At 40.1% G+C, this 21,929-nt stretch overlaps 2 protein-coding genes across 2 annotated transcripts; both read left to right on the top strand.

Annotated features, from left to right (window-relative positions):
- The first annotated feature begins 1,322 nt into the window (after positions 1-1,322).
- On the top strand, positions 1,323-14,856 carry LOC142397677 (alpha-1A adrenergic receptor-like). Its single transcript, XM_075481230.1, has 2 exons — positions 1,323-2,577; positions 13,686-14,856. Exons 1-2 carry the CDS (start codon positions 1,620-1,622, stop codon positions 14,249-14,251), a joined length of 1,524 nt encoding a protein of 507 aa, XP_075337345.1. The 5' UTR covers positions 1,323-1,619; the 3' UTR covers positions 14,252-14,856.
- A 5,008-nt stretch (positions 14,857-19,864) lies between these two features.
- Positions 19,865-21,372, top strand: LOC142397277 (gastrotropin-like). The gene is made up of 4 exons (XM_075480619.1): positions 19,865-19,960; positions 20,070-20,230; positions 20,306-20,395; positions 20,549-21,372. Exons 1-4 carry the CDS (start codon positions 19,894-19,896, stop codon positions 20,606-20,608), a joined length of 378 nt encoding a protein of 125 aa, XP_075336734.1. The 5' UTR covers positions 19,865-19,893; the 3' UTR covers positions 20,609-21,372.
- Positions 21,373-21,929: the final 557 nt, after the last annotated feature.

Genomic DNA, 21,929 nt, shown 5'->3' with positions numbered 1-21,929 from the left:
GGCTGCCTCAGAGTCTGTTCCCTGCACATTTCCATGCTCACTTTCCAACCTGTTACTTACCTTTTTTTCTCATTTGTCCCATCTGCCTGAAACTCTGCCACCATGAGCCTGCCAGCCCTTCCCAGCAAAATTCCATACTTACCCTGGTTAGCAATAAAACTTGTTAAAACTCCTAATAAAACTCGAGAAAGTAAGTCTTGCATTTTCTTATTAAAAAATAAAGGTAATTTCATATAACCTAAGAAGTGTTTGAAAACAACCTGCTGAAACCTGACGATTTTCCAAAAAACTCACAAAAAAAGATTTGTTACTGTCCAATATTTCCTATTTTTTATTTCCTAATTATTAATGTGAGAAAAACAAAGGGGGGTTCAGTATATCAGTGGTGAATGCACAAGAAAAATAACAGAAGTGGGGGGGAAATAGCTACAAAATGAATGTAGGTATTGTACATAAAGTTAAGACACTCAGAACATAACTTTTGAAAGTCACCATATTTGGTCATGAGATTGACATTGAAAAAAAAAACTCACATCGACAAGATGGTATCATAACATTATACTCTTTCAGTAACCCATCCAATGTCTGACATTGAGTATAGGAGATGAGATGGTTATATTTTTGAGACCAAACCAAAGCCTTTGGAACTCAGCCCAGTCGCTCCTCACTAACTGAGCGCACATCCAAAATGAGATTACTCAGAGGAACTACTGCTTTTGCCCAAAATAGGAATGTTTCATGAGAAATACCTGATTTTTTTTTTTTTTTTTTTTTTTTCAAATTGATCTAAGTTTTCAATTTTAATCTTTTAAGCTTTCTGTCTAAATCTCCGGAATAAAACTGATTTAATCTTATCTAAAGGTTTGTGTACAGAGACATATTTCAGAGCATACCTAAACTTAAATGATTATTTAAGTGCATATTATCTTCATTTAACTTCCATTAAAGCATGTTGTCGACATGCAAACAATGCAACAAAAGCACATTGAAACTAAACAATTAAAACTGCAACATTGTGGTTAAGGTGGCTTACGCCCAGCATTTGCAATTGTCCTGTTAAGCATCCTCCCTTAGTGGCGAAAAGGCTGGTCTCGCACGTGTCACCACGAAGTGTGGCTTTGAAGAGGTTGTGCTGATTTCACGCATTTCTGTTTGTGAGATCAAGCTGGATTAACAGATACAAGACACTAACCAAATTATTTTCCCAAAAATGCACAATTCTCCACTCCAACTCCCAAGTCTCCAAATAATGATGTGAAAACACAGTGTGCCATTTCTGTGGAGTCACGTCTCTTCGTGCAGTGCGTCATGCGCACTTCATCGGCTTGTCTTTGGGGATGTCTGGTCAGTTTCTTGCAAAGCTGTGTGTAGGAGAGGAGGCAGGAGATGACTGCTACCCCTTCACTTCCCCACTGAGCCCTCAAGAGAGAGGAGAAAGGGACTGCTTGGGAACTGCACAGGCGCACAATGAACTGATAGACAAATATATAAGCACTGAAAAGCAATCAGCTTAATCATGCGGATATAGGCAAGTTTGGCGATTTGTGCACAGTGAAGCTCTTTTTGAGTTGCGATTAAAAGTGATCGTGAGTCTGCTATGGAGGACGTCGTAAGTCAAAATGAGTCTGAGCACTGACAATGTTACAAACTTGTGGGAAACAGGTTCTTCGGAACTCGAGTCTAGCCAGGTCAACTTCACCAACAGTTCTGGGGGGAATCACACGGAGCCCGGCGAAGTGGACCTCCGCCGAGCCATCCCGCTCGGTTTGGTGCTGGGTGCCTTCATCGTTTTTGCCATTGTGGGCAACATCCTCGTTATTCTCGCCGTAGTATGCAACAGGCACCTGCGGACCCCTACCAATTACTTTATCATCAACCTGGCTATGGCCGACCTGCTGCTGGGCACCACTGTGTTGCCGGTGTCCGCCACTTTGGAGATTCTAGACTACTGGGTGTTTGGCAGGATCTTCTGTGACATTTGGGCTGCAGTGGATGTCTTGTGCTGCACCGCGTCCATCATGAGCCTGTGCGTAATATCCATCGATCGCTACATTGGAGTGAGCCATCCGCTGCAGTACCCGGGTATCGTGACAGAGAAGCGGGCTCTGCTGGCCATGCTCGGGGTCTGGGTGTTGTCGGTGGTCATCTCCATCGGACCTCTGTTTGGGTGGAAGCAGCCGCCGTCGTCCGACGACACGGTTTGTGCCATTACCGAGGAGCCGTTTTACGCGCTCTTCTCCTCCCTCGGCTCCTTCTATATCCCACTCGCCGTTATACTGGCAATGTACTTCCGTGTGTACATTGTCGCCAAAAGGACCACAAAGAACCTGGAGGCAGGTGTGATGCGCGAGAGGATGAACACCAGCGAGCTGACCCTCAGGATCCACAAAGGATCTCAGGTGCAGGAGGATCCCAGCACCACAGGAGCCGGCAAGGGTCGCGCGCATCAGGCGAGAAGTTCCCTCACTGTCAAACTTCTTAAATTCTCCCGGGAGAAGAAAGCAGCTAAAACTTTGGGAGTCGTTGTCGGCATGTTTGTCCTTTGCTGGCTGCCCTTCTTTCTGTCCTTACCCATAGGTAGGTGCAGTAGGTCACGTTTCACACTGCCACAGCCACACTTAAGTTAGACCATTTGCAAAAAAAATACACCCACATCCATTTGCCAAAAAAATCTCCTCTAATTTAAAAACTTCAAAATATCCAAGTGGTTAATGAGACTTGGAGAAAAAGATTAATTGTGGAAATGTCTGTGAAAAGTTTGCTGCAGCAGTCCTTGTAAATCATCTGTTGTTGACACTGGGAAATTCTCCTGGGCAGCATCTATTACAGTGAATTATTACAAAATCTATGTGTGGGCTTTGATGGAGTAGTGGTCATTATAAAGTGCTGGATTGAATATGTAAGCACAGTATTATATATGTCACAGTGAATCCATATTATCTCTTTGACCCCAGACTCTGTTTATATTATGTCGTTAGTTAGCTGCATCCTATTTCTATTCTGTTTATATTTTTGATCCTGACTAAACTCTGGCTGTCAGTTGTGTTATTTACTCATTACCAAAGCATTTCTAAGATTGAGGTCTCCAAATTCAAGGCTGATAATAAGGTGATAAAACACTTTTAGGAATTTGAGGAGGAATTCCTTGCAAGCTTATCCAAACCATTACTGTTATCTTTGCAGTATTCCCTGGGTCTCATTTAATCTGTAGGTGGCCTCCCTCTGATCCGGTCAGCCTTATCCAAGGCCTGTTGATCCTGCCGAGGCTTCCTGATGCCACAGACACTGTCATGCCTGACACAAAAGCTTCAGAGGAAATTAAACATTTTATTGCAGTGAAATACCAATGGGGGTGTGTTGCATTGAAGAGGTTAACAAAACATCAAGTCTGTATAGTTGAGGAAGAACAGCGAGATTAATTGAACTTGCATTGTGTATTTTAGATGATCACTTGCTCGATTTTCCGTGCTTATGGTTAACTTTGGAGTACTACTGCATATGTATGTGTTCGTGTATGTGCTTGTGTGCACGCATTTATTGTGATCGTATGGGGAATGTGTTTATGCCCCTGGCTTCAAACTGCAGCTCATCATAGCCTCACATGGATACACACAAATTATTACCCGGGGCAGTGTCAAGAACAAGGACTTTTTAGCTTCAAGGCATTCTCAATGAGAGACCAAATGTAATTTTACATTGTGTCCCATTTGCAGATCCGAGAGGCTTCAAACAGAGAGCAGATTTAAAGGGCTTGGGTGTGTGGGGCCTCTTTATGTAACACAACAGAACAAACTGCCAAGAAACCCCCCAATGGTGACTTTGTCTCTGCGATCTCCAGTGTTGCATACTGATACACTGAGACAAAGCACTTTACTAGTTTATTTTATGCGCATTTTAAATGATGTCAGAGCAGCTTCTGAAAGCAGGACATTAAAACTCATCCCTTCTCAACACAACTTATAAAAGAGGATTTGTTTGTGCCTTTGGTGGGAATTTGGTCTGAACGCAAATACTTTAAGTCTAATATGACCACAGCACTCTGCTTATGTTGCTCCCTCAGTATTCATTTGCCTCCACCCTGAGAGTGGGATTTCCTGTTTCACACTTGTTATTAACCCAGCTCCTTCCACTACGTGCGGTCACTGATATGTAGTGTGTGTGGGGGGGGTTCTGGCTGGCAGTGTGTGTGCGCTGGCTGCAATGCATGGCATGTGGGGTTTACGTGTGTGCACAGGTATGTTCATTTGTTTCTTGAGTGATTTTGTCAGTGAGGCAGCAGATGCTTCTCTTTCGTCAATCACTGCAGATTTTCAAACAACTACGAGCCTGGAAAGATGAAAGTGAGGCTGCATGCTGCCAGCCAGAGCTTCTGTGACCTCAGATCCATGAGGTCTCAACCTCTCCATGCAACCTGACGAAATATGCAAACCCTCCCCCTCACAACTGATCTCACCTATCAGGGTCAAATTCTGTAAATACCTTGTTTTTGTTTTTGCACATAAATGGCAAGCAGGCAACCATTCCCATAGTTGGAGTCATTTTTTCCCAAGTTTTGAAGTATTATGTTTCCTTTTACGCCTTCAACTTGGAGCAAAGTAAGGTACACAGAATTCAAGATTATGAACATTACAGCAAAGTTGTTGTTTTTTAAGTTAGTGTCACTGCAGTCCAGCGTCTTTGGGCAAAAAGCAACCTCCGATGTTAGACACGTTCACAGAGCACACTGACAGATTGTCAGAGAAGATGAAATATCTAAACTAAAAGTTGTTTTAAGCCACATTACTGTATCATCGTATGAAAAATATCATGCCATAAAAACTTAACTGCATATTAATAATTAAGTCAGTACAGAAACTGAGCAAAAACAAATATTTTGAGAGACAATTGAAGCAGACTATATATTTTTTTATTTATATATTTTTATTTTTACGTGTTATTTCACCTTACCTACAGGTAAAACTTATTGTACAGAATTATATAGGTTTTTACCTGTGTAAAAATCCAATCAAGTTAAAAATTACTAGTGTAAAATGTACTTATGAGTATGTGTTACTTAGTTACCTTTTTTCTTCACTGTGTGGTTGGTGACTTAAAGATTTGAGAGCCTATTACCATGCAGAAAAAGTATGAGCTTGTACATAACATATTAGTTTGCATTCACAAGTTCATCTAAAACATGAAATAAACATTGTATATATTTCTTTTTAAAACTAATATAAATGTTCCTAATAAACTGAAACAATAATCAGCTAAACCGATGTTACCACAGACAAATTTCAAATCCAGAAGCTACATGTCATTGACTTGCCTACTCAGGCTTTGCAGTTTTCACGTGGTTATCTCCACATTTTTTGATAACCAACTCAAACACTGCTCAACGAGGCTGTCACCTTTCTTCTACTCGAAAGCGATTGGTCCCTGAAATCTTTCCAAGGATTTTATATTTTCCTCATGTTCCTCCTCTCACCCTTAAACCGACATAATAATCAGACCATTTGTTTAGGGGACAGTTGGTTCATTCCAGTGACTGACAAACTTGGAGGATTTTTTGTTTTTTGGGGGTTTTTTTCTGCTTGGCAACAGTGCCCATAACAAAGTCTATAGTAACGAGAATAGATGCAGCGCTCTGCAACACATGGTTTGAAGATAAATCCATTGAAGTGTCTCTTTAAGCATCATTTTAGTTTTTACACTGAGCCTGAATCCAATTTGATTCTTTTTTCACCAGAGCTCTACATTCCTCTTTAAACTGTGATCTAGTTTAACATCAAATTTACACATGAGGAGGTTTTATTCTTAAATTGGCTGCATACTAGAAGGAAACTATTATAGGAGCATAAGACAATACACTCATGTAATTCAATTTAATGTCCCTGCTGAATTTACGTTTCAGAAAAAATCTTGTTTAGCTGAGCAGTAAGATTAAATCAGCTGTCAAACATGGCAGTGAAACAATTGCAGCTGCATGCCCCAGTTTCTGGTAACAATTCATCCCTTTTTTAACCCTCGTTTCCATTTTTTTTCCAACCAGCCAGTTAAGCAACTAATTATCTTTTTTTTTTAATTGCAGTATATTATTTTAATATCAATTGTCTCCCAGTTTCTGCCAGAAACCTTCTCCTGACTGAGCTGTAGTCCTTTTTTTATTTTTTTCTATTATTTGGCCATTTTTCTCAAAGGATTTGGCCAACAGGTTTTTGTCTCAAGGGAAGAGAAATTTAAGCTTCTCTGTTGAGCCAACTTGGAAAGCAAATCAACTATTGTACATTGAATTGGTTCTATATATATACATATATATATATAGAGAGAGAGGGATATCTATATATCTATCTATAAATATCTAGAGATATATATGATAAATGGACTAGAATTGACTTATAAAAGATCACTTCCTTATTGTGCAGCAGAGCTCTGCCTAATTTCAACTCCACCTTTCCTCATTTTAAACCTGGTATTGCCTAAATTCGATCATATCAATATTTGTTGATGTAAGCAAACCTAAAGAATTTTAGACGTATTCTGTACCAAGGTAGATCAGAGCAAAGATTTATAGATGTCTCTTGGCCATTTCCTACAAATTTGGATTTCAGTGTGAGCTGCGCATCGCGGTCTTGAGGTTTCGTAATTAAATTAGAATTAAATTCACTTGATTAGATGGAAATAGAAGTCACAGTTGTGGTTATTTTGCACATGAAAAGTTAATTGATTGATGCTCAGTTAAGTTTAATAAATGATAGTAGACTTCACAAGCTTCACAGTTTTACTTGTTTAAATGTTTGATTTTAAAATTAATTAATGCTGCCTGTTCTGCATTCCTAGGAGACTGAAAATACCAGTGAACCCTCAAAATTGTTCGCAATTATTATGATGTCCTTCAGCTAATTAATTAATCATTGAATTAAGATTAACTCAACTGATTAATTCTACTGATTAATTAGTCGCCGAGAACAGAATTAGCTTGAATTTAAGCATTAGATTTTTTTATAAAACATGGAAAAATGTCTTATTTGTTTAACTGACAAGTATTTCTATTGTATATGTCAGAAAAAGAGGAAGAACGTCACCGTAACTCTAACTGAGTGTCATGTCAATAATGTGCTATTAACACATTAAGAATACATCACGATGCATTCTTCTGTGTTCGTGAAAGTAGCTTGAAGTGTTTATAATTATGTATGTTTTTAGGCTGAAAAATAAAGCCACAAAAGGAACTGCATACCTCAAATGGCCACTTGATGCTGGCTCATGGAAAAAACAAAACATGGCAAGTCACCCAGATGCACGTTATATTCTATAATGTGACAAATACAATAGATAAATAAATTAAATAAGTTTAAATGTTCGTGTTGCTAATGTTTCTGTTATTAATGTCCTTCATTACAACTTGTTTATATTGTCTTTAAACATAAAGTCATATTTCTAAGGGCATGAGTACTTGGTCAGATCTATACTTTAAACATCACCTGTTGCTCCAACATCCTGAAACAGTAGTTCACAATCCAGCAAGTGATATCAAGGTGGCTTTCTCTGTCTTTTTAAAGCAAGATAGACGTGCATATTGTATTACTTATATTATCACTGTTCCTATAAAGCTTGCAAGCTGTCATGAGTTGTTAAAAACTTTTATAAAGATTTTTATACATCATGATTGATGTGCTGTAAATGCATCACACACATGACCTTCATAGAAAGTGGGGAACAGTTGCGAATCAGTGGGGGGACTCATCTACATGTCGCACATGTCTCAGCGAGCTGTTTTGTCTTCCTCTCATCTCGCAGCTCAGACAAAGCAAAATCATTCGTGGGCTGCACGTGTGGTTTCATTGCACAGATTTTCCAGCAGCTCTTTCACACCCAGAGCAGGCAGTAATATCCTGTGAAGACTCTGTAAGCCAAGTCGTACCAGCAGTTTGTCCAAATGGGAGAGAAAACAACATTTTCAAGTGTTAATAGCCTTCTATATGTACTTTTAGGGATATTTTGTCAGTGCATTCAGTGTGAATCATTAAGATTTTCATGTTCCGTTGAGCTGACGAGCCCTTGTGCTCCAGGGGTAATTGAAATTGTTTTTGAAAATAATGAAAGTGCTACGTGTCAAAGCAATGGAGGAGAGAGGAGATGGCTGAGCAGAAGGGGCACAGGGCAGAGAGGAGGGTGAGGCCGAGGGGTCTCTTGGATGTCAATCCAATTTTCCAAAAATAGCTTCACACTGTGTTTTCATTGAAAGCTGTGTGTGGGGGCAATAACACTCCTGTTCTTTCAGATAAAGGCATATTAATCATATTTATTGGTGTTATGAAACAGGATGTGTGAGTTTTAGGAGAGCAGATATGTGTGTGTGAGTGCGTGTGCGCTCGACATGGCACAGAATAGACATTGCTTCTTCCAATTAGTGAGAATAACAGGATGCCTTGTTTTGTTAAGATGTTCCTGTGTTTCATAGTGAGATGTGTGCGTGCCTGTCCTCAGGAAGGAGGTGCAAGCAGTCGTTTTAACAGAGGGGGCGAGACCACCACCAACAAAAACCCTTGCAGTGTTATCTCTATATACAATAGTCTCACAGCCAAGCCCTTTGCATCCTCTTATACTATAGCCAACAACATAAACACTTCAGAAAGGACTAAAATGGACCACATTCACATGTAAGTTAAACACACAAACATGTACCAAATCTGGCTACAAGAAGGTGTGCCGTCGGCCGGTGTTTCCTAAACTTTAATCCTGTGCTTGTGTGGAAAGGACACATATGACAACAATAGCCTAAACTTGATGTTTATTGCCCCGTCCTGGGAGGCGCACAGGACCACACGTCTGTGTTTGTCTGTGCATGCGCCATCGTCTCAGCCCATTTGAGATACCTTTGAATGAAAATGCACATTGTCTGCAGTGTCTCAGTTCCTGTCTAAAACACGGGATTTTCAGCGTGTCAGAGCCAGGGAGTTCTGCTCCACACAAATGTTTCCTCACCGCCACAGAAAACCAGTGTCCAAGCTGATTCCAGCTCTTCCTGAAAGTTAGAAACGATTAAAGGATTTATAAATGGAAATTCCCATTTAAAAGAATACTTTCTGCAGCACAGAGAACAGAAGAATGTGTTGATGTTTTAAATGAAACAGATGAGAAAACACTTTTGGAACCTTTGAATGGTGTACTCTCTGATCAAGAGCAGCACCATTAGAATTAGTATTAACCACTTTTAATCTAACCTTATCAGTATGGTACTGAAAAAAAACATTGTTTAGTCTAAAAAAAGAAAACCATTCTGTTGTCGTTGCTGTTGTTTTTCTTTACCTGCAGTCACTTTATGAGAAGGAAGTCTAAAAAAAATCAGACATCGCGTCAGAGTAATCCCAAGAGTTTATAGCATCGACAGAAACTTTTCGGTATCTCTACCGGATTCATATCTAGACTCTGACTGGGCAACTCCAGTACTTTAACAGAGCTTTCTTGAAGACACTTGTGTGTTTTTTTGATTTGCAAATACTTGAGTTTGTTTTCTTATAGAAATCTCAACTTTCCCGCCATTCTGATATCCTGAGTACACTGGAAAATCTCTTCAATCTATTTATATCTTGATCCATCTTTTCTTATGTCCTAACCGATTACCCAGTCCCTGTTGCTGAAAAACACTCCCACAGCATGATGCCACCATCCCCATGTTTAACGATAGAAATGGTACAAAAGAGCTGATTCTCAAAGCTTGGTTTCCTTCCCACATGCCTTTGGTCAAATATTCCAATCCTTTTTTCATCTGATAAGAAGATTTTGTTTCTCATGGAATGAGAATCGTCCAGGTGCCCTTTGGCATATTTATAGGGGGCTCTCATGTGCCTTTTTGAAAGATTCTGTCTGGGCACTCTTCTTTAAAGGCCTGATTGCTGCACCAGTGGTTGTACTTCTTCAAGGTTCTCCCATTTCTGCTAAGGAAATCTGGATCTCATTCATAGTGACCCTCGGTTTGTTTGTTGCCCTTTACTGTCAGGCTCTTTGTAATAGATTACTCAGTTTGGCAGGACAGCCATATTCATAAATCCTAATGGTGGTTCATAATTTTTTCCATGACAGAATGACTGCGCTTTTGGGCACTGACTATGTTGCAAAAATATTGTTATATCTTTCCCCAGATCTGCACCTTAATGCAGTCTCACGGGACAATTCTCTGGACCCACACAGCTTGGCTAGTGCTTTTTTTTTTACTGTGAAATCTTGTGTAAAAATCTGGGTGTCTCTACATTTTGTCCATCAAATTCAACTAGGCACATGTAAATGTTAAATGTCAAGTTGTGGTACCATACACCAGAGGTCAGTTTATAAGTAAAGGTCTCAATTCTTATCTGTATCAGAAATTTTACTCCTTTCTTTTTAATAGTTTGTATACATTAAAGCACTCTATCATTGCAGAAAATATGTGTAGAAATATGAGAATGTATCTACTGAGAGATAAGAAAATGTGGAGAATCAGAGAGGGTTGGAGCTGCACTGTTGGAGCAGAAGAAGGCAACTGGAATTCATAAACCAAGTCGTCGAGCACTACAATAAGGGGTTAAACATTTTTGAAGATGTTTCACTCCTCATTCGAACGACTCCCTTCAGCTCTAAGTGACAAGCAGGAGGTCCCTGGTATTTGACCTTTTGAAGGGTCATTAGCACCTTGGAAGTCATAAAGATCACTTGAGTCTTAGTCTCACCATCATATGTATCATTTGTGCGGTTAAGGTCACGCATGGAGTGCTTTCCCACCCAAGACGGCAGACAGGAGGTTAAATGGCTGTGACCCCCCATCAGTCAGTCAAAACTATGGAAGTCTCTTGGTTTAGACATGAAACGATTTTTTGAAAATTATTCACAGAAAAAGGTCAACTCGCCCTCTATATTCAAGCTTTCAAGACTTGTGATGAAGGCTGTTATTATAGTCACAGTCAATCATTATTTGCAAACCACTAACAGAAACAAACTGACACATGGAGATGGATAGAGAGAGAGACTGCAAGAGAAATCAGCTGTCCAAGCTTTTACTCTACCCAGTCCAGCTCTGTATCCAAATCATACTCATGAAGTTACTGCTATGCAGCCACATTTAAGTGGTTTTCCAGAGGGAAAAATATCATGTGAAAATACCAACCTCTTAGAAGAAACCTATTCATTGGCAGCTCAGGACGCCAGGACATATTCAGACAGACTCTAGTTTCATCTCTTAGTCTGGCAGCCACACACATACAGATGCACACACACCAAATACAGAATTGCTGAAAATTATATTGTTTTTAAATTGTGGCTCAATCAGTTTTATCCAGATTAGAAAATTACAAGAAGAATAATTTGTATGTTTTATTGCTCTAGTCGCCGAAAGCCTTCACCCTGCATCATTTTACACTTAGTCCCTGTAATGTACACTTTGTAACACACAGGAATTGTTCAAGCTGATGATCTGATATTCATAAAGAATTTAAACTGACTGCCTGTCCTAAATTACCAGAGCTAATTTCACACATGAAAGCCTGAGATTGCAGTGCGTCTTCTGTCTCTCCAGGAGTGTGACAATAATGTAAGAACGTGGGTCTGTTTAATTTAAGGACTGTTCTCATCTGCCCGCACACAAACACACAGTGTCTGTCTTTGTTTCACACTAATCCTAATCTTGCTGTGCGTATTAATGGCCTGTTTTTGTTTGCATGCCTCCTCCTCACACCCACTTGGCATATAAAATATCCCTCCTCTATTAAAGCTCTGCCACATCTGGGCAAAATGCATTACAAGTGTAGACCAATGCAAATAAGCTTGTTCATTTTCATACATGATGAGCCTGCTCTTTAGGGTTCTTACGTTTCCATCTCAAGGATTGTCTTTCCTTTTTAATTTTGATTTAAGTTTGGTTGTAATCTCTTGACACTGTCTGCATGTGTATAAAAAGTGAGAACCATTTGTATTTGTGTAAATTTCACAATGTCTCACTTAAAAAAGGTGACATTTAATGGAAAATTCCGGCCTTTTGTTACTTAAAGCAACGCAACTCTTCCACTGTCTTTCTATTAAAACAAATCAGGCTCTGTATTGTTGTAAAAGTGCTCTAAATTAACCTCAGACTGTCTGTACTGGCTTTTTAAGGAAGTACATCTCCTGTTTATGAAAGCTTTCCTACATACCAAGAGTTTCTTAAATACAGCTAATGTGTGGAACATTACATTGTGTCTGTGAAGAGACCCACTGTTGATCCGCACTGATTTGAATCAATACTGCCACCTACTGGGTATTATATGACTTGCAGTCCCAGAGAAGATTATCATAAGTAAAAGCAGTTTAGTCTGAGATGTACTGATCCAAGTCGCTGAATATCAGCCAGAATCTAACATTTAGTTGTTGTGTCACTGGAGACCACTAACTCTTTTTTTCTTTTTAATCTCTTAATGTTTCCCTTTCTTGAGTCTAGTTTTAACATTGTGGAAAAAGTACAAATTTAACAATGTGTTCGTTAAGACCTATCCACTAGGTAGGTTTAGGGGAAACGTTTTGGAGGTTTTTTTCCCCCCGTAAATATTCTCCACTTGTTTGCTTATATATATATATATATATATATATATATGTATATGTGAGGGGGGTTGTCTTATTTTAGCTGTCTTAGCAGATTGGCTTGGCTTGTCTTAGTTTAGCTCGGAGATCAGTGTACAGTAGGAGGAAGTGGACTCAGGTCACCGGTTCATTGCTTAATACAGAAAAGTATAAGTTTTCACATTAGGCAAATGAGAGTCAGCATTCTAACAAGTGAACTTCAGAAGAGTATTTACCAGCTGTTGAAACTGATGAAACTCATCCGCAAAGCCAGCCACGTTGTCGGAGAGGAGCTGGACTCTCTGACAGCAGTGTCAGACAGAAGGATGCTGTCCAGGATAAAATCCATGCTGGACAATCCTGCACATCCTCTTCACAATGTGTTGGTCAGCCACAGAAGCACCTTCAGCCAGAGACTGATTGCACCACGCTGCACCACAGAGCGCCACAGGAGGTCATTCCTGCCTGTGGCCATCAAACTGTACAATTCCAGTGTCTGACATTACTTCACCATGTGCAATAACCCGGTCATGTGCAATAACAATAATAATTAGCTACTGAGTAGCATTGTAAATACTGTTTATTGTTTATTGTATTTTTGTACATATTGATATTTTTATTTTTATTTTTTATTTTTATTTTTTTCCCTATCTTATTCTTATTAATCTTTTCTTTTTCCTGTAATGAGAGCACTGCAACAAAGGAATTTCCCGCAAGGGATTAATAAAGTAATTCTGATTCTGATTATGCAAGTTAAGTAGCAGCTAGCTATTGTCTATTAAGAGTATAACAAACGAAAGCCCTCTTAATCTGGTTGATCTGTTCTTTTTGGGTGTGGTTTGATTAGATTTGATTGACAGTGCTCACAGTCATCGACTCCACATCGCTTCCCATTTCAACTTGACAGCTAAAATGAGATTGGTGCACAAAAGCACATCAACTGAGTCCTGACTACGTAAAATGTGCAAAGAAAACATTAAAGAGAGAAGTTTGTATGTGAAATAACTATAATGCCATTACTTAGACACCATTTGAACAAAGAAAAATGAAAAGGCCTTTCGGGCGTGAAACTGAAACTTCTGCACAGAGCTCCTTGCTATTTTCCCACTTATCTGTCTTCTCCTATCTGCTATCCATAGGGTCTTTTAATGAGAACCTGCGCCCTCCGGAGGTCCTCTTCAAAGTAATCTTCTGGCTTGGCTACTTCAACAGCTGCCTGAACCCTATCATCTACCCCTGCTACAGCCGTGAGTTCAAGCTGGCCTTCATTCGGATCCTGAGATGTCAGTGTCACCAGCGAAAACGTCCTGGCTGGAGAGCATACAACTACCGCTCCTCTAACTTCAGCTCCTCTGGAAACTCGCGTAAAAGCTCTACAGATCACACATCCAACTGGTTGAATGGAAGCCAGCGTACTCTGCCATCCTCAGCCAGTCCAAGCCCCAGCTATCTGAGCAAGGGCCTGCATCCTTGCCCTGAGGGGGAAACATTATACATCTGGGGAGCGGCCACCCCAACTCCATCCACACCCAACCTCCTGCCTGGCAGCCCTGCAGACTGCATGCAGGGACCTAAAGGAGGGCAGGTAACAGGCACGAAAGCAGCTGAGGAGACCACTGGAGGGGTTTTCTCTTTCTCATTTGGGAACAATAAAGACAAGGGAGGGCTCAACAAAGACAGCATCATGCCTGATGAGAAGGTGTGACTGCTGTATTTTACTATGATGTAACTAATTCCCTGTGATTCCAGGCGCAGCATGGATGTAGAGTTTCACAGGTTTCCCTGTACATGATCCATGATCGTTCATCAGTCAGTGGATTGTCATTCTGTGATCAATGTGAGGTTAAGATAACTGTATAATTTATGCTGCTGTATCACAGGTATTTTGCTCTACATTTCTGTATCTGTGATAGACATAGACACAAGGTTTCTCTCAGTGGAAAGTAACAGACTAAAGACGGGTAACCAAAACGATAGCTTGTTGCCTTCTGTGGATTGGAAAGAAACCTGCATGCAATTTGTTTTGAATACAAAGAAACCTGACGAAAAGAAGACGGCGCTTCAACACAGCCTGTCCTTTACAGCTTTCAGTTGAGTCAACATTTTCTCTATAAAAAGACTGAACACGACAATTCCTGTACAAAGTGTGATAAGACAAAGCATCACCTTTATTTTACTGTCACTCATTATCTTCATGGCATATTGTGAGGGAAAAAAAAGTATAACCTGTTTTTTTCAGTTGTGCGCACAATCATCAGATTTCATCTTGTTGGTATGTTTGTAGAAATGTGATGGATAAATAAACTGAAACTGCTCAAACAAAGTTTGAGGGCAGACTCTTAATCCTTCTTTTTTCCTTCGATCACTGCTTTGAATTATCATGAATGTGGACATTCATTTGACGATTGATCTAACGATGGATGTTATTTGTTTTCATTCTGAGTAAAACGTGTCTAAAAAGTTACCTTCGATCACAGCTAATCCATAAGACATACTGTTTTAGTTAAGCTATGGCACATGATCATTTACTCCTTACTTTCCATTCGCATCCAAAATCAAGTTGCTCATCCACCCCACAGATTAATTAAAATAATTATACTGATACAGGAGAGGTTGAGGGGCTCTTAGTTCATATTTTGAGTAAAAATGAAAAGCTCTGCAGCAGTTTCAGGTTCGAGCCAAGAAAACCATCGTCGAATCACAAGAGTACAATTTTGCAGCTCTGCCGAAGGCCAAACACAACGTAAATCCCCTTTATCCACCTCTCAAGTCTGGAAGTAGTACCTGTACTATTATGTATTGCTATCGTTGCCTGAAATGACAATCGATGTCATTCGAATCATGTCTCCCGACTGAAGATTATACAGATTACATCTATTTCATATGTTTACATTCGTCCATTAAAGTATTTCACATTCCAAGACAAAGTTGTTATAGGGGCAAATTAGTGTAAGTAAGGAGTCATATATATATATATATATATATATATATATATGTATATATATATATATATATATATATATATATATATATTATTTTGTTTCAAGCAGGTGATGTCAATAGGTGATTGGATTATGATTTGTTAGAAAAGCACCATCCGTGAAAGAGGGAGCCTTGGAGGCACAGCGTTAAAATGATTTTTAACAGTTTGAACACAATGTTTACCAAAGAAAGCTTTCAGGGTCTCCTTCCACTGTGAACAATATCTTTGAACAATTCAAACAATCTAGAGGAATTTCAGTGTGTAAAGGCAAGGGTGTAAGTCTAAGTTGGAAAACCGAGATCTCTATCACTCAGACAGCACTGCATCACAAACCATCATTTATCAATAAATGATATAATGACAAGGGCAAGGAATTACAGTTAGAAACATTTGACACAAACAGGAAGGGTTGGGAGAAATCAGCATTTTTAAATGTAGCTGCACAAGTCAATGACCCCAAAGCCAGAATGCATCACAGTAATAGTGTGAGACAAATCCTGCACAGCATTTTCCACGGTCATTGCACTTTTCTACTTCCCTCTACTTTTTTACTTCCCCTCACATGTGGTCCCGTTATGTCATGTGAACGCTTCCAGACACAAAATAACAGCCTGGGCATATATCGCCAATCTCACAATTTACGCCCATGGACTGTGACACTGCTGAGTGTGGTTTGAGCATGTGAATAAATGTACCCGTTACATATTTTCTGGTGAGACTGGGCTTATCCTGAACCTGCATTTCAAATACAAGGTTGCAAAATGATGCTGGCAAACAAGAAAGATGAGCAGGCAAAAGCTCTCCAAAATTTAGATGAGAGCAAAAGAGGAAGAACTTTACAGGCAGCGGGCAACAACTGGGAAGCAAAGACATAAACTGGACAGTCTGACCACTGTTGGGTGGGGATCATGAATATAAACTCTGAGGGAGAGCTTGAGGCGCTGCTGGTGTGGTGGTTAGCACCATCGCCACGCAGAAAGAGGGTTGCTGGTTCAAATTCCGACTGGGGCCTTTCTTTGTGGAGTTCGCATGTTCCCCCTGTGTATGTGTGGGTTCTCTCCAGGTACTCCAGCTTCTTCCCACCATCCAAAAAACATGCATGTTAGGTTAATTGTTGAGGAGTGGGTGTAATCACGCCTGGTTGTTTTTCTCTGTGTGGCCCTGTGATGGACTGGTGATCTGTCCAGTGTGTATGCCGCCTTCTGCCCACTGGCAGCTGGGATAGGCTTCTGGCTCCTCCGACAGTCCTGAGTTGGATTAAGCAGGTGTAGAACATGTATGAATGTGTGGATGGGAGTTATTGGGAAAGTGAAGGTCAGGTGATAACTTTAAGTTAAGTTCGAGTGGCCAGGTCTGAAAGCTGAGACCAACGGAACAGAAATGGATTGTCGGCACAGTGGAAACCTTGATAATAGCTACAACTTTATTTGCAAGTAACAAAATAATAGTTGCAATAATGAAAATACATGGACTGGAATGTGAAAGGGACCATTAATCTAAATCATAATTCCACACATCATATAATACCATTTATGTGCATGACAACAATTTTTAAACTCATCATATCGTTGCATGTAGACTGAACAGTTAGCCAGCTTCTCTACAGAGGTACCAATATCCACCTGCAGGAACACAAACAGATCACAAAGTCAAGCAGGATACTGATGATGAATATGTGAAATCCATACAAAACCAAAGCATACCACTAACAGTTCACCACCTGTTCTAAGTTTCTTCAAAACATGTCTGCAGCTTTTAGCCACAGCAGCACTACATACACTAAACACACATTTGACAACACATGGAGTAGTGTTGTATTTGTGTTAGTAACAGAGATATACTGCCATCAGGGGTCCGTTTCACGTAGCAGGTTCAACCAACTCTGAGTCTTCCTGATCTCTGAGTTGATCTACTCTGAGATAGAAAACCCTGAGTTTTCGGTTCCAGAAACGCTGATTTGAGTGAGGTTAATCAACTCTGAGTAAGTTCACCTTGAGTTGGAGAGGCTCTTGGCGCGTGCACCACAACTTTAAAAAGCCAGCATCAATGGAGCCCCGATTCGACGAGTCACCTTGGCAACGGGGAAGAGGAGGGGCTACGTTTTTCACCAACCTCGAATTGGAAATCTTAATGCGCTCATACGGCGAGTTTCAATACGTTTTTAGAAATAAGTGCAACACCGCTGCAGCAGCAAAAGTGTAAGTTTAAATGTAGTCCTTTGCAATCACAATAATATTACAGGGAAACTGCTTGAATGGTAGCCCATTCATTTATTTCATTTAGGTGCAATCCCGCGGGGGAGAAGCGCACTTGGCAGCAGTTTAAGATGAAATATAAAAACATTGTTCAAACAGGTGAGACCTCGGCATGGAGGTACCTCATTTTGATCATGTTTTACACTGTAAAATAAATATTAAGTGGCTATTTGACTGTGCAGTTATTTTATTCCCAACATAATGCTGTTTTCACACACATAAACTATGTCTTCTCATCTATATCATCCATCCATCCATTATCTATACACCGCTGAATCCGTCAGTCGGGTCGCGGGGGGGCTGGAGCCTGTCCCAGCGGTCAATGGGCAAGAGGCGGGGTACCAGAAGGACAATTTAGAGTCATCATCTATATCATGTTCTGTTAAATAATTAAGCCTATTTAAACTAACACAGATTTCTACTGAGCCAACAGAAAGAAGGCAGATGCCCATAAAACGGGTGGTGGCCACCACCTCTAACGGGAGGGCAGTGGCTGAGGGAATCCCCGGAGGGAGTCCACCCCCAAGACACGAGTGCCTTTATAAAATATAATAGGCCTATATATGTCTTTTTTAAGCCTATTCATACAAATATTTATTTGTCTTTTTTTTCTTTTGTCCCAACACATTCTGATGGTGCCGCTCAAAAAGATAATTGTCTGTCAATGCAAAAATCTATGCGCGGTCTGATAACCATCTCCGACGAATATTTATTTCTCTGCGCAATAATGCTGCACCTCCATCCACGGGATCGTTGTCAAAAGGACAAGTTCGTGAAAAAACTCACCTCCTACTGTGCCTAAAGGACTTCTAGAAGTAGAAGAACTCGCTCTGCTGACTGAATGAATGAGGAAATCAAATGGCGTGTGTGGCTGAAAGAGGGCGGAGACAGAAAGAAACTCAAGGTTTCTTGAATAAAACCTGGTCCCGACCAGGTTAGGTTCATAGAGTCTGTTACTACGGTAACTGACCGAAAGGTAAAGTTACCTCTCTTTGTGAAACAGGCTAGAGTTACCCCTCTTTCTCGGGGTTGAGTTACCTCCCTTTGTGAAACGGAAAACTCAGGGTTTCCCTCATTTCAGGGTTAACCTACTCAGAGTTTTCACTAAACCTGCTACGTGAAACGGACCTCTGGTTAGTTCTCATCCAGCTCTCAGAGAGACAGAGGAGTCATTCCACGCTTTGTGACAGAAAGTGGATGAAAAGAGCAAAAGAGCAGCCTCTCTACTAAAAAAAAGACCAAAAAAAGACCTACAGCCCTGTTTAGACACCTCTTAAGTGTCCCTCCACCGGCCCATTTTACAAAAAGGATTATTCATCCCCTGAGGTACAGGGTCAGGAAAGATGTCAGCAAGCTGTCTGCTGTTTGCAAATATTCTAGATTACCTTATATGAGAGGGTCTTATACCATTAGTCCTGAAATATTTAAAAACTGGGCTGTTTTCTTTGTGACACTGTTCATTCTGTCACTATTTCCTAACAGTGTATGGTGTACTAAACAGTCTAGGTCACTCACACTTTGACAAAATGCTTTCAAAACGTATGGCTGAACCGCTCATCATAACTGTAAATAATGGTTGTGTTCACTGCATGCAAGATTATGTTGTTGGTTTGTTTTTGTTTTTAATTCTGGGACTGCCTTCTGGCAGTTCTCAACAAGAAACATCAAAAGTCGAAACCGCACCTAAATTATACGATGCTATTTTCTCTTGTTCACCGTCAACACTGAACCCCACAGAAGGAGGGGGAAAACAATGAAAAGTTTCCTGTCCTCTGTTGAAAGATGCTTACAAACAGACATGCGAAGACACATGGATTTTATGTTATTCGTGCTTTACGACACCACACATGCTCTAACCGGCATATCACTTCAGTACTTGAATTACTGGATCCTGACAAGAGTATGGCCATGCTTTGAGAGCTAAAACAACGAGACAGCTGTGTCTTGGAAAAACACCACAAGCCTTTCTTTCACACACTTGTTGGGGTGTCACATGGTGAAGTATGTGAGGGAGGAGAGGAACAGGCAGGTTTGAGAGTTTCTGTAAGACGCCACTCCTCTCTTGACTCATAAACTCCCTTCTTTTTTTCATCTCTCCTTTTCACCATCATGGCGTTCGCTGGGAAGTATGAGCTTGAGAGTCAAGAGAACTATGTGGAGTTTCTGGAAGCAGTTGGTACAAGAATCTTTTATTGATTTATTGGTAACTTGTGGAAAAAAATGTTCGTCAAGCATTTGAATATTGTTGAGTTTATTCAGATTAGCCTTGCTTTTATCTGTCAAAGGGCTTCTTACAGCCAAGACTGACCACAAAGTGGTGACAGAGGTGCTTCAGGATGGGAACGACTTCACCTGGACCCAAACCATCCCAAACTGGAGCTGGTCCAATAAGTTTACGGTTGGTCAGGAGTGTGAGATGGCAACTATGACAGGCTCCAAATTCAAGGTGAGATGACAAGATGCACTGGAAAATATTCCCTCAATGCTTCCCTCTGACACCTTTTGCTCCTCTGACCTGTAGGCCCCCGTAACTATGGAAGGTGGGAAGATTTCCATCGAGTTTCCTCAATACCATTTCACAGCAGAGATCATTGATGATAAGCTCGTAATGGTAAGTGAAGTAATATTTTATTCAAATCAGAGTTGGCTCTCAAACTGTGGCCCATTAAGACAAACCCTTGGGATATATCTGTAATATGCTGAATGCGAGTCATATCACGTCCCAGATAATCTTGTCTTCCTTTTTCTGCAATGTATCATGTAGACTTGTATAACTCCAGGAGAGAAGGGTGTGACTTTCAAGAGAGTTAACAAGAGGATCTAACGCTGCAAGAGTCAACATGCCACAGTGGAAATGAACGACAGGGCTCACTGAAACAAGAAAAGAAATGTGACCATCCATACTGAGGTGCAAATTAAACGTCTCTTAGCATCACAAGACTGAATTTAGCTGGTTTCACCACTTTGCGGAAGTGCTGATAACCACACCAAGTACTGAATGGCTACATAGACACACTCAGATATAACACAGATAATGTTTGATATCTAGTGAAAAACACTCACATGTAGGCTGTCTGTCAAATGATAACAGGCAGGGTTTTATTTTCTGTGTAACACAGTCCATCGTGGTTTATGGGCTTGTTTTCTCTTTGTTTTAGTCTGGCCGTGTCCTTTGTGTTCCCATGTTTTATGTCTTGGTTCACTTTACTTCCTGTTTTATTTTAAAAGTGATTTTCCTTGTGCAGCTCAGTTAATGTCCTTTCCGCCTTTGGTTCACTTCAGAATAAGTGGCGCTCATTTTCTTGCACCTGGTCCTCATTAGTTGATGATTCTTGTCAGTATTTAGATTCCACAGTTCCCTTGCTCTTTTGCAAGTTTGTCATTAGTGTTTGTGGAGGGTATAGTCTGTGTTTAGTCTGCTTACTGTCTTGTTCAGTTTTGCTTCACCTCAGATACACTCAACTAGGACAATTCCCAACTTGTTTCTGTTAACTACTATGAGAACCTTTTGGGGATTTTGTGTCACCATTTAGACAATGAGTAGAAATGTTTGGTATACCTTTATATGGGGTTTGGATTGCAAAGTTGTTTTGATTCAGTCTGAATAAATAACAAAGCTATTCATGCTCAAACTGGTGTTTAGGTGTCAGGCTTTTGATGGTGGTGCATTACTGTTGTTAGTGTTGTATTACATTTACCATCAAGCAAAACATTTTAATCAGAAAAAGCCTGCTTTTCCAAAATCACAGAAAAATGAAAGTCTAATTCTAAGTCTCAAAATCTCAAATTCATTCAACATTGAAGATGCATTAGCAAAAACAATGGTAACATTAATACAAAATCCTAAGGTCATCTTTAGTTCTTTTATTTCTATAGTAAGAATGAAGGTTATAAAGGGGTTACTGTTGATCTGGTTTTGTTTTTTGTTTTTTTTTATCCTACATAGATGTGTCATAATTCCTTGAAGTAAGTGTCTTTTGAATGAAACCTACAGTTAAATGATTAGAGTCAACAGAATTGGAGGAGCTGAATCTTGACATTAGCCTCATACAGAGTAGCAGTACAACCCAGAAATGTTGAGATGATGCATGAAACGTAAATAAAGGAATGCAATGATTTGTAAAACCTTTAAAACACCGATTAGA

Source organism: Odontesthes bonariensis, chromosome 13 (assembly GCF_027942865.1).
Source record: "Odontesthes bonariensis isolate fOdoBon6 chromosome 13, fOdoBon6.hap1, whole genome shotgun sequence".
Taxonomy (NCBI): domain Eukaryota; kingdom Metazoa; phylum Chordata; class Actinopteri; order Atheriniformes; family Atherinopsidae; genus Odontesthes; species Odontesthes bonariensis.
Note: the sequence above shows the minus strand (reverse complement) of the source record. Positions and strands in the feature narration are given on the sequence as shown.